Source organism: Pantherophis guttatus, chromosome 6 (assembly GCF_059756535.1).
Source record: "Pantherophis guttatus breed Tessera chromosome 6, ASM5975653v1, whole genome shotgun sequence".
NCBI classification, from domain to species: Eukaryota; Metazoa; Chordata; class Lepidosauria; order Squamata; family Colubridae; genus Pantherophis; species Pantherophis guttatus.
In genome coordinates this window covers 49551003-49564752 of record NC_142068.1, presented here as the reverse complement: position 1 = coordinate 49564752, position 13750 = coordinate 49551003, and the positions used below count along the sequence as shown (strand labels likewise).

At 36.7% G+C, this 13750-nt stretch overlaps 1 protein-coding gene across 1 annotated transcript in view; it reads right to left on the bottom strand.

Annotated features, from left to right (window-relative positions):
- Positions 1-13750, bottom strand: part of SORCS3 (sortilin related VPS10 domain containing receptor 3) — a 476925-nt gene that overhangs the window by 31517 nt on the left and 431658 nt on the right. Inside the window, exons 19-20 of the mRNA XM_034440055.3 lie at positions 10843-11029; positions 3970-4103 (exon numbers count right to left, since the gene is read on the bottom strand). Coding sequence (XP_034295946.1) covers positions 3970-4103; positions 10843-11029 — 321 coding nt within the window. The remainder of the gene's footprint in view (positions 1-3969; positions 4104-10842; positions 11030-13750) is intronic.

Genomic DNA, 13750 nt, shown 5'->3' with positions numbered 1-13750 from the left:
ATCATGGGGGTTTTGTGCTGTATGATGGATTATTCTTAGTTTACCATTGGTTATCCAGATAGCAAGAAGGGAAGAATACAGCCTTTTAGATACATGGTAAATTGTAATGGAGAGCCAGATTGGTGTGGTTGTTAAAGAAAAAGGGTAGAAACCAGAAGATCATGAGTTCTAGTCTTGCCTTGGGCACAAAGCCAGCTGGGTTACCTTGGGCCAGTCAGTGTCTCTTAGCCCTAGGAAGGAGGCAAGGACAAATCAGTTCTGAGAAACCTTGCTGAGAAAACAACAGGAAGCAAAAAACATTCAGGAGCTTCTAAGAATGAAACTGATTAAGTGGAAGAGAAAAAGAAAGACAAAGAAAAATCAAGTACACAACTATTTCTGATATGTGAAGTGAGCCCTTTCTCAAAGGCAGGTAAAAAAAAATCCCTTCAGATTTTACTCTGCTAGTTGTTGCCAGCTATGGGGTTGATGCTCATGTCCATTTCAAGGCCCTTGAGTCAGTGCGTCCAAAGACATTTCCATGGTCATGTGGCTAGTATGATGTCACAGAGCACTGTTACCTACCCACCAGTGGTACCCATTTATCTACTTGCATATGCATATGTTGGAACTTCTAGGTTGGCAAGGACATGAGGTCATCCTGTCATATGGCACCCGGGTTCTTGAACCTGGATTGCTGACTTTCCAGCCAACAAGTCCAGCGTTATTACTGCTGAGCCACTGCACCTCAAAAGCAGAACTTGATGAAATGCATCCCATATTCTTTGAAAACATCAAAGTGACTGGTGAAATGAGAGATTACTTGTCTGCAACCTTAACATTTGTATGTAAAGCAAAAATATAATATTTTGCCAGTCTGAATGGTAAAACAAACTCAGAAAACTGGCATTATTTCCAATGACTTACATTTTTTTTATCAGCATGATTTTTTTATAATACAAAGAAACCACAAAGTTTAAAACTCACAATGTTGTTTGTACTTGGTTAATTGCATTGCTGGTTTGCAATCAGTCTGCAGACAAAGATCTCCAGCCCTGCAATTAGAATTTCCAATGTGCTCATACAATGTGCAGAAACTATTTTGCATTTTGTTTTAAACAAGGATATTTACATAAAGTGGGTGGGTTCCTTCTTTTTACTAATAGTATTTTTCTGCAGATTATTGGAGTTCATATAAAGAACTTTGAGATCCTTCTCTAAATCTCATGAGCTCCTGGCACTCGAGACAATAGTCCCTAAAGTAATTTGCTTGTAGAGAGTGCATAAATAGAAGTCAGAGAGTGATAACAACTAGCGGACCCCTGAAGAGTCAACAAAGCACCAAAGCCAAGGGAGAACAGCAGTTCTTCTGCAGCTGTTTTAAATCCATGTTGTGAATAAATAGATTTTTATCAGTGGGAAATTATGAAACAGGCTGGCTTTATGGCAGGTCTATTTAGTTTTTAGTTCTATCATCCTATGATTATCATCATTTTGCAAAACCAAATATTCTTCCAGCTGTACATTGTCCCCTATTCTGGTGATATTTTGGATTCACAATTTGATGTTCATTGGTGATGCATAGTTAAAATTTAAATTACAGATACAAACTTTGCTTCCCAGATACTGAAACAATAATGCTAAAGAAATATCCATTTGGAACTTAAAAAAAAACCACACACACACATTAGGTTTGACCTTCCGTTTCCCTTTGCCTGATAAACTTATACACCAATTGTCCACACAAATTTATGTTTAAAATAATCTGAAAACACTCCTATGCCCACTGAAGAAAATGATAGATACAGGGCTGGCTTTCGGCTAAGGGCCAAATGGCACTGGCTAAGGGTACCAAATTTTAGGGAACACCAAAACTGAAAAGATTCTGAAAACACTATAAAAAGCAAGCAATAGCATACTCTGAACCAGCATTGCCACTTGAAGGTTAAATGTACTTGTACAAAATTGTTGCCATATGTCAAAAATGGGCGCTGATGTAATTAAAATTACTTAATGTGTAAATAGGTGACAATGTTTGAGAAAATAACAGTCATTTAATATCTATGGGAAAGAAAGCATATTTGGGACAACCAGAATGCCTATCTATAATGACAATGTCTATCTGCATACCATGAATTTGTGGAAATGGACATTCATGAAGGATGAAACACATGAAACCCTTCCTAAGATCAAAAAAGGAGAATATTTATTCAACAAGATTTGTTTCTGCAACCTGAAGACGATGATGGTTTCAAATCAAAAACAACAAGGTACCAGTCATAGTTTTCACAATATAGCATGGTTTCCAAAGTAACAGATAAACTGGATGAGGCAAAGAAAAAGTCCCTGGAGATCTGATAAAAGTAATAAAATAAGACTGGCCAAATTTTGGTCCTATCTTGCTTCTTCTGGAAGTCCAAGTTAGCATTTGAACTGAACAATTATGCATGAGTGATGTAAATGTGTAAATGACTGGCCATTATTAATTCAGAAACTGAAAACAGGTGTAAACAGAAAATAACATCCATTTGTTTCTACATTTCTTTCTGAAGCTCCAATAAAACAAATTAAAGAACTACAAATAGTGCTGGAAATATTTTTCAGCCTTCAGTTGCTTGAATTTTTTAAAGGATATTTTAGAATATGATTCTGGCAGAGTGGCTCTTTTAAATGTTGCAATGGCTATAACTTTTTAAACGATTAGTCTGCTATAGGAAAACCAGGCAATTAGCATTCTTCCAAGTTTTATAGTATAATTTAAAAAGAGGCTTTACTTAATTACACAACATACATTTTGCTATGTTAGATTCATAGATCTAATACCTAACGTTTCCAGATATAGCTGGGAAATATTTTTCTCATTTCCTAGGAATTGTTGCCAGTTACTGCAGATAATATTGACCCAGAAAAATTAGTGAATTGGCTTGCTGTGAAGAAGATCAGTAGTATTTATCACTAGGTATTACTGCTACGATTCTTTAAATTTTCCAGTTTTAGTCTGCCAAGGAAATCCTTGCCTTCTTTTCCATCAATTCCCTGAACATGTACTATAGACTTTCATATTTTAGTAGATTTCAGGAAGTATTCTTGGACTCAAGTGTATTTTCAGGCAAGGGTCTGAATTTAAAATATATATCTCATTGGATGGGAAGATCAGTAGGTGGCAAATAATATTTTATAGGAGCTGGTGTCTAGTATACATTTCAGAACCTATTAGGGTTCCAAAAAACTTCAGTGAGCAGCTTGAAACAACTGTATATTCATGTGATTAAAAATAAGCCAAAAAAATCTTGGATTTGTTGAACAATATTACTGAAGTATACATTTATCATCTACAAAGGGTATCAAACTAAGCAATCATCAAAACCATTATTTTTTTTCAAATTTAGCTTCAGAAATACACTAGCTGATAATTGTATATGTAACTAGTACTGTCATGGAGCGTTCATGTAGACCTCTGACATGTGTCCAAAGACAGGAACACACAGCATGGGCAGACAAGTGCAGAGTTGTTCAGAGTTGTTTAGCTTGAATTCACAGAGTCCAAAAGTGATTTGATTCCCAATGGCTTTAAAATATGAGTCAGATTCTGAAATTCTATGCACAAGCTAGCCCTCTTGTTAGAAACACTGTTTAGTTGATCACTAGCCATTTTTAAATGCTGAGCAGAAACCCAGAATTATCCACTGTATACAATGGGGTATAATTTTGAATCCTAGTAGTAATAATAGCTTCTAAACATAATGTTCCAATAACAGACAACTGCATATTGCAAAGACTCCTGCAAACAGCCGCACGAGATAGGATAAAAAGGGGGGCGGGAGAAAAGAAAGGAAATAAAGTTTGGAAAACGAAGAAGCTGTTTTGACAGTAATAGAAAATTATACTGCTTTATTGCAGTTCCAGGTGGCATTCTCTTTTCAGAATCAAGATGAATCAATAGTTAATCCTGCCATAGAAAATAAATATATTTCTAAAAATGGAACAAACCTTGCTATTGTTGCCAAACCACCAGAAGTAAGTGAGGGTGCCTGACTGATTTGGCCAAACTACAGCCGTGAGATTGACTTCCTTATTTCTGATGGCCACAAAAGGGACACTGAGGTGGACACGTTCCACTGGACCTGTAGAAGGATAATAATACATATCACAGGACTGTTTTTATTCATATCTTAAGGGGGGTTAAAATAAAATTAAGCAAAAGAAACAGATAACAACCCCTTTTTCTTCCTGGCACATCTATCTGCTTACATATACAGTGCTAACTATTTAAAAATAATGAAGAAGTCACATCTGAAGGAAAGCAAGCTGAGGAAGGCTATTGCAATGCATGCTATTGCATTGTGATTGTACCAAACTGTGATCAATGTAAACAGCTATAAATTAGTCTGAAGTTTGAAATACCCACTAGCAATAACAACTACCTCAAATGCAGAATTTTTCTCCCAAGTTTTTTTTTTTTTTGAGAATGGCTGAAATACAAATTAATCCTGGAAAAACAGGTGAAGTCCCAGATAACTACAGGGCAGCATTCTGTCTCTATCTTCAAAAAGATAGGAGAAAGAAAGATCCAGAAAAGCACAGATGGATCATCCTGATATATTGTAGAACACTTCATAAACAGAGTTTAAGGGCTTTAAAAAAAAACAGATAGGTGGTAAAGTCAGCATGGATTTTTTCTGGAATATATTTTACCAGATTTGATCTGCTAACTTCCTTCCACAAATTACTGGAACATTTTAAATGCCATATTTCATCATTTCAACAAAACTGAAATGAAAATATCCCATGATATTTTTCTTAACAAAATAGGCAACAGTGAGTTGGATTGTATGATTTCTCAATTAAGTGACTACACAACTAGGTCATTTGCAGATGCCAAAACTAAATGGACAGAACTATTAATAACTCAGAAAACAGAACTATACTTCAAAACAATGGTAAAAAGCAAGGGAAATATGTTGAAAATAATAGTGAACTTTATTTAACATGGTAAGTGATATGGTTATTCGAAAAATAAAAACCAACGCACCGATATAGGTTGGGGAATACCTGAATAGGTAATGGTACATAAATACATGTATTTATATTGATGTATGTATATAGGTAAATATTTGTATATATCTATAGCTATATTGTCCATATGGTAACTTTAATCCCAGCAGTGGATCATAATTTTTATGATCTGAATGGGGTTAGTAGACCGTATAGCACTTCTTTCTACAAGTGTCTTTCAAAACTACCAACCATGGTATCCTTCTGGAGCAAATTTGGGCTGGGGATTGGGGGCACTATGTTGGAGTATCAAAAATCATTTACATTGTCATAAAATTCTCTTGTTGGAGAAAATAATTCAGATACTGTGATGGAATGCAGCACTTGTCTCCTGGGAATCTGAACTGAATTCCATCACAAATATTCTTAAAATAAAAATATATTGGCAGAGAAAAATGCATGACTTGTTGGTAAGCAATTTGCTCCAGTGCCCCCAGTGCAATGCAGCAGATGGCTATTTAAGCTTTGATATGAAGAAATTAGTCATTTACTTTGTCACCAATAAGGGGACAAAAAGAGACAGAAAAGGGATAAAAACTGTTGGAAAAGAGTGAAGTTTTAGCTGCAATATAATCTGTCTATCCATCTGGTTTTCCTCCTTTAGTTTTTCCATTAACATTCACATGCTGAAGTGAATTTTTATTTGTCCCTGTTGTACATCAGGCATGTTTGGAATAATGGATAGCTTCTTGCAGTTGTTTGGGTGCTCCAGTTATATTAAATGCTCTAATTGTGAGCAGGTGAAACCTTGCAATTAGTCATCATAGCTATTGTCCAGGTCAGTCCAAATATAAGGAAGGTTTCGCATTTAGGAGGGATTTTTTTGAATTATTCTTTAAAAAAGAAGGGAGGAGAACGGAAAAGGCACAAAGGAGACAGAGGAGGAGGAGGAGGAGGCAGAAATCAATAGGGCACACATGAATATGGAAAAAAATGCTATAGTATGAAAATAAGAAATAATTAGTGGAAAAGCAATTATCTCTTGCCAGTGTAATAAATAAATATGCACACAAATATGTATTCATACATTTGCATGCACAAGAATTAGAATAACATGATGGAACTTTGACCACTGAATGTGACAAGCAAACAGAGTGTTTTCAAGAGCACCATAGACATCAGAGAATATTAAAAAGTTGAAGAAAGGGCAGTCATACACAATTTAGGATTGTAAGGGCTGCTGTTTCTCTAAAGATAACAGTTGTGCTTCTTTAAAAAAAAGATAAATCTGTCCTGCTTCTGAAAAAATAATCGCAGAATCACATATGGTAGCAATAGGTTTCACATTCTAAAAAAAGAAAATCACAATAAAAATGAAAATCAGCCCAGAGCATCACGGTTTATAAGTCTCCCTATAAGATATTGCAAAACAAGTTATCCAATAATAGGTATATAATAGGTTGTTTCTTCAGGACAAGACTTTAATACATCAACAGTTGTAGAGGATTAGTTGCTGTCTTGCTGAAGAGTTCAGAGATTAAACAAATGAGATTAGGTCTGGATGGAAACAGGCAACAGAAAGAGGGAGACTCACATTTTATTGTTTGTTGGCTTGCTCTTAACTTCTCTTGATCTTTGTTCTTTCAGAAGTACAATTCTTCCTGTTTCTAAGCATGTATGATAAGGATCATGAACCTGATTAGAAACTGACTGGAAGGATTAAAAAATTGTTTTGCTGAAAATCCCTATAAAAATATGAATCATGAATCATGAAAATCCATGATTTTACAGGGATTATGAAATTAATTAGATTGATTAAAGTTCAATTTGTTGATAAACACTGCTTCTATAAGCAGAGAAAATAAACTGCATATTAAAAAAAACCTTTTGGAAGACCATCTGAATGATTCAGATGGTGTTGAAAGCAATGGCATGGCACTGACAAGCATGCCTCCATACAGTCATGTAACACCTCTGCTTTATGAGCTACACTGGTTGCCAATTTTCTTCTGAGTTCAATTCAAGGTTTGGGTTGTTTCTATACTGTATGTCCTATATCCCTGAGGGACTTTCTATCTCTCAGAATATCAACGTGACTAATCTGATCTACAACAAAATAACAGAGTTGGAAAGGACCTTGGAGTTCTTCTAATCCAATCCCCTGCTCAAGCAGGAAATCCTATAACATTTCAGACAAATGGTTGAACAAGCTCTTCTTTAAAACCTCCGGTGTTGGAGCACCCACAACTTCTGAAGAAAAGTTGTACTACTAATTAATTGTTCTGTAAGGAAATTTCTCCTTAGTTCTAGGTTGGTCTTCCCCTTGATTAGTTTCCGTCCATTGCTTCTTGTCCTGCCTTCAGGTGCATTGGAGAATTGATTGACTCAGGGGTGAAATCTAAATTTTTTTGCTACCAGTTCTATGGGCGGGGCTTAATTAGTGGGTGGGGCTTGGTACTAAGGTGACTGGGTGGGCGTGACCAAGTCAATGTCACTTCTTTGCCCTTTTTTAACCTACAAAACACAACACAACACAACTGGCTCACCCACAATGTAAAAGCAGCTGTGCTAGACCCAAAATGGCCCCTGCAACAAGCAGGAACCTCACACAGCCACAAAAAGCCACAAAAACCAACTTTCACACTTTACACATACCCAAAATTCCACATACAGCTTTGTGAGATTTTGTGTGTTTGTGTAGTTAGAGTGGAACACTACAGAAACACACTAAATCTCAGAAAGCTGCACAAATATTATTTTATTTTAATTTATTTTTATTTTTATATAAAAGCAGCTAAATTTAAAACTTCCTAAACTTTAACTGGCTAGGTCTAAAAAAAGAACAACTAAAAAAAACTCCAATTAACTATTTTTTTTAAAGCTCCCAAAGGGGAAAAAAACTTTTCCAATAGAAGAGGGATCTCCAACCTTGGCAACTTTAAGACTTGTGGACTTCAACTCCCAGAATTCCTCAGCCAGCTTTGCTGGGAGTTGAAGTCCACAAGTTGCAGATAGAGCTGCTCACCGATGAGCTTGATTGCAGGCAGGGAGATTCAGTTGCTTGCTGATGCAATGGATTGCAGGTATTACAGCAAGCGTGTTGCGACCAGCAGCTAAAGTAAGCAAGCTGGAGGCTGGGGGTGGGGGGGAGAAAAAAAGAAACTTTTTTATTTTAAATGGGTCTGACAATCCAAGCTGGGATCGTCAGAGCTTGACTCATCAGAGCCATTTAAAAGGGAAAAAAAGATGATCACGCGGCTCAGCTGGGCATGTGGGCGGGGCAGAGATTTTTGCTACCGGTTCTCCGAACTGCCCGCCGCCACCGCTACCTACTCGCCTGAGCTGGTCCAAATCGGGAGCATTTCACCCCTGGATTGACTCCCTCTTCTTTGTGGCAGCCCCTTGGATATTGGAACACTGCTATCATGTCACCCCTAGTCCTGATAGCTGTGTTCCAATAACTAAGGATTTGCCACAAAGAATGTTCTGTCCCCGTCCCACACACGCACCCTCACAGACGGCCCGGAGTTAATAAGCCACACTACAAAGTCTTTGAAGATAAAGCTGGCAGCAACCCAGTGGCTAGCTGCCAATTCAGACTTTACTCACACAAAACAAAGATTAGACTGCAAGCATTCCGATGAAGCAGGCAAAGTTTCAGCAATACAAGGATTAGTCCAAATGCAGTCCGACAAGGCAGGCAGAAGTCCAGTAATGCAGAGATCATGGATTATTTCTATTTTTTGCTCATCACAAACTGAACCAGCCACCACACCCACATTTATACCCTGTGGGGTGTGGTCCAGTGATTTAGCTAATCTCTGGCATGCCTTCCCCTCTGCTGCGCGTGCTTCTCCCTGCGCCGCTGTCGAGTATCCAGCCAGCACTTATCTCCTTCATCGCTGTCCACCTGTGGCTGCGGGGACGTGCTTGGCTCTGGGCCTATCTCCTGGCCTTCGGTGTCCTCCGGAGGCATTGCCAGAGAGGAGGATCCTGGAGAGGGAGGCCTTGCCAACTCCTCTCCCTCACTCTCAGGGTCTGCATCTGTCAATAGCCCAGGCTCAGGCAACAGAGCCACAACAAAGAAGCAGGAGTCAATCTATTTTCCAATCTAGTAGAACTGGTTATCCCAGGTTCCATCAACTGGATCAATGTCATCTATTTGGACCCTGGAAACACACCTTTCTGTTACTTTTATTTCTTTTTTGCTTTGTGTTCTTTTCTTCTCTGAAATGTTTTTAACAATTTACAAAGAACTCAGAATTGCTGGCAGTCATACAGAATATAAATCTAGTATATTATGGTTGGTCACAGTCATCCAGACGTTTAAACTGGATTTGGCAATTTTGTCCATCTTTTGTCCTTCCCAGGAAACTGGTTTAATGATAATTATCTTAAATTGCAAAATTAAATGCAATCAAATTAAAAAAGGATAAAACTGGATCAACTAATAAAGCAGTTTGTGAAATCTATTTATAAATAAAGCTTTTTTAGCCCTTCTCTTCTAAGGTACTTGATTATACATAAAGTACATTTGTGCTATGCTATGCTATGCTATGCTATGCTATGCTATGCTATGCTATGCTATGCTATGCTATGCTATGCTATCCTATCCGACCCGACCCGACCCTACCCTACCCTACCCTACCCTACCCTACCCTACCCTACCCTATCCTATCCTATCCTATCCTATCCTATCCTATCCTATCCTATCTTTGCTATATTCTATCCTTTCATCCATAGAGCAACAAGCTATTGGATATTATTGCAGTATTTTTTATGTATGGTTCACTAACTTCAGGTATTCCAATCATATTATAATACTCACCAGTCCCTAAGAAGGGCAAGCTATTGCATGCCTGAAAGACTCACTGAGTTCAATAAGACTTATTATACAGGCAATGTTTAATATAGAATAAGAGCTTCCATCAACATTGTTTCCAAGGTTAACAGACCAACATGATTTACTGAAGTACTGCACTTCACATTAACTCTGTATGTTTACAAATCTAAAAAGAACATTATGACATATTCAGGGCACCAAATTCCACAATTATGCCAAACTAACACCCACTTCTGTATTTATCAAACTAAAAGAATTCTAATCAATGTACAAATCTATTATAAAAAGTACAAAATGTCACAATGTGCACCTAAAAAGTACATGCAGTACATAAAGTTGCAAGATGACACAATCCAATAGCTGAATTTCTATGCAGATATTTTTCATGTGACAAAATTTTGGTCATTGTTTTTGTAATAAAGAAAGAATTCTCCAATTGAAATATGAATGTTTTCCATCTCAGGTAAATATGGTAATTACTCATGTTTTCTTCTAAAAGTACAAAAGAATAGCAATTTTGAGAATACACCATCAAATTTATGTTTCTCTTGAATATGACAAAGATGACTAAAACTGAGATCCAATTAGGTAATTATAACAAAAATATTCTTAAACTATTCTTAGGTTATTCTACTTAGAATAAATAGTAATTTAAATTTATAAAATAATTCTAATATTTTCAATTTTTCATTAAATATGGTATATATTTGCAACTTTACACTGTATATTTTATTTGAATTCAAGAAAAATGTGGAACTAATTGGAAAAACAGTATGAAAATCTATCATGCTCCTGCAATTGTCTTATCGGGAATAGAATCTATTAACATTTGTACCAGTAGGTCCAAGTAGCACCCTATTAATAGGAAATATTTGAATTTTTCAATGTTTAAAAATATAGAGGTGAATGAGCTAAAATGGTAAAGTAATCAGATTATAGAAATTGGATTTAAGAGGCAAGTCTTCCAGAGCTATGAGCTCTGCATTCAATCAAACCAGGACACTTTTCAGAGTCCATCTACTTACAAACCACATGGAGGAAAAGTGCTGCCAAATCAGAACCCAAGTTATTTTCTGCATAAGCTGTCACATGGAAGATTCCAGTGCTCTTATAAACATGCCGGATTCCATCTTCTATAGGACTGAAATTAGCATAGGATACAGCAGTACCATCCCCAAAATCCAATTGGATATTTGTCCTCTGGAGGTCACCCTGCAAAAAGGAATACTGTTGTTTATTAATGTGGCTAATAAAAGTCCATTTATACTACAGAGGAAAGAGTAGGGATTGCACCATATAGTTTGGGTTTACTTCTGCTGACTGTTGTCTGCCTACAATTTGGCAGTTCAAATCTCACCAGGTTCAAGGTTGACTCAGCTTTCCATCCTTCCGAGATCGGTAAAATGAGCACCCAGATTACTGGGGGCAATATGTTGACTCTGTAAATTGCTTAGAGAGAGCTGTAAAGCACTGTGAAGTGGTATATAAGTCTAAATGTTATTGCTATGCTAATGGCTAGGTATGCATGAATAAATTTCTCAGATAGTACAGTGTATTGTATAATTCCAAGTTATAGGTAAATTGTGAATCTTTAAAAATAGTATTTCTTAGGCACTAATTCATAATGTTATAATAGTAGTAATACTACTACTAGTAGTAATACTAATAACACTTTGTCTATGGAGATTCTCAGTCATCCAGGTCATAGTTGTTCCAAAGGTGCTTTTTCAAGAGGCAACTAGATTTTCTGATTTTTCTTTGAATATGTTCCACTTCTCATCCAAGAAGCATCCAAATCCACATTTTGGGCAGAGAGGACTGCTGGTTTGAAAGATGCCACGGGTTAAAGAGGCCATCTGTGTCAAAATTGAACAGCCGTTTCTTAACAGAGGGAGAGGGATATGGCATTATCCATCTCCAGTCTACAACACAAACTACACAGTCCTTTCAACAGTTCCAAGAAGGCTCCACATCTATTTGCACTACTCAGGTGACCCTGACAATGCAGATAAAGCTGGCCTCAATGACTCACTAAAAGAATGTAAATGACCAGCTGTCTGCAAGGAGTATAACTCTTCCATTCCCCACCCATCTTCAGTCTGAGTTGAAGAAGATTTTTGGATGAGAAACGAAATGTCTTCAAAGAAAAAACAGAAAGTCCAGTTGCCTCTTGAAAAAGCATCTTTGGGACTAATAGCACTAATAACAATACAACTAGCAAGAGAGAATGAAATTCCAGTTGAGCTGTTGGATTACAACTGTTAAAATAAATTTTCTTTTCTTTCCAGGAGATCCTTCTATGAGGAATTTATACTAAGTTATATACCAGTTATACTAAGTAATATAATACATTCTGCAAACTCCAGACCCTCCCCGAATGAAATCTGTACTATATCCATGCTTCATTTTCTCATCAATTTCTAGAGTAGAAGTGCAAAGATAAACATACTATTCCCTTTCTCTAGCAGAATACACAAGTTCTGGAAATTAATAGAAGGATTTGCTTCATAAATTTTTCAACTACCCTGCTACCCTTATATTTGACACTATGAGTTCTTCATCCCTAAAATAATTCATGTTTTTTTCCCAAATATGTGAGTTACCAAAACAACAACAAAAACTCCAGTCAGAAATATGGATGTAGGCAATAATGAGAAAATAGTGGCTTGGCTGTTAGCCAATCAAAAGGAAAAATATGAGGATAGAGATGACCAGCAGGGCTTGAAGGCAAAGACTAGTTGCAACATCCCAGTTTCATAATTTCACATCTCAAGGTGCATTATATAAAACAAGGTTGAGAGAAAGAACTGCTAGTTCAAATTTCTTTTTCTTTAATCAAGTTTAGGCAATTATGTTGACTACCATATTTGAATTGCAAAAAATCAACATGACTTCAATATAAAGTTAAGTTTTGCCATATCTCTGCTGGCATCAGATAATCATCTTGGTTTTTCTATCAAAGTGTAATCTCTGGCAAGCAGAAGAAAGGCCTTTGATTTGTCAGTAATATAGAGACTGGTTTTAAATGATTGAATTTATTAGGTGTAAATATATAACAGGGATGAAAAAATAAGAGAAAGTAACAAGGCAATTTATTCTCTAATGGAAGAGATGTGTTGGAGCAAATGTTCTAATGGTGTCAGGACTGATCAGCCTAGTGTTCTGGCTTTCTTTAATAAGGACAATCCTCTACTTGCAGCTGCTATTTGAAGCCCAGCCTAAGCCTGATTTTAGGATAAAGAACTAGGAGAAAGCTGGGACTTTGAAATTATCCAACAATAGCAAGTTGAACAGATGCACAAGCCTGTTACTCTTCCCCTTTATGGAGAAGTATATTATACCATACTATATATGTGGCTTGTTGGTCTTTTGAGAAAAGCAGTGATGCATAAGTGACCATTTAGTTTCTGTATAATAAATCTATTGTCATTTGGTAAATGCAGTAAGCTAATATGCATAGTAGCACCAAAGGTGCTTCTCTGTTAAAGGCATTTAGACCTTACATAACTTAGCCTTATTTACTTCATGACTTTTACCCTTGCATTTATTAGGTAGTGGTTAGGCCTGTTAAAAAGTGAATTGTGCTTTTAAACTTTTTTCCAAGTCCCTAAATTGTCTACATCTTCAGAAGAAGAAATGAAGCTATCAAGAAGACAGAAGTATTATATGCTGGACAGTTGAGAAGACTGGAGTTCAAGATTGGAACTGCTGTAGCTTAGATTATGTGTTTTCACACTAGAGGCTAACTGCCAGCCAAAAGAAGAAATGCCAAGAACAGCCTAAGCATCTTTCCCTCTTATCTTATCTAGGAACACTGAATATGGGGGTCCTCCAAAGGTTGCTGAAATACAAATTCAACAACCCCAAGCCCACAAGGGTAGTGATAAGATTTACTATCACAGCTTGAAGAATTATCAGAGTTCTGGGAAAGCA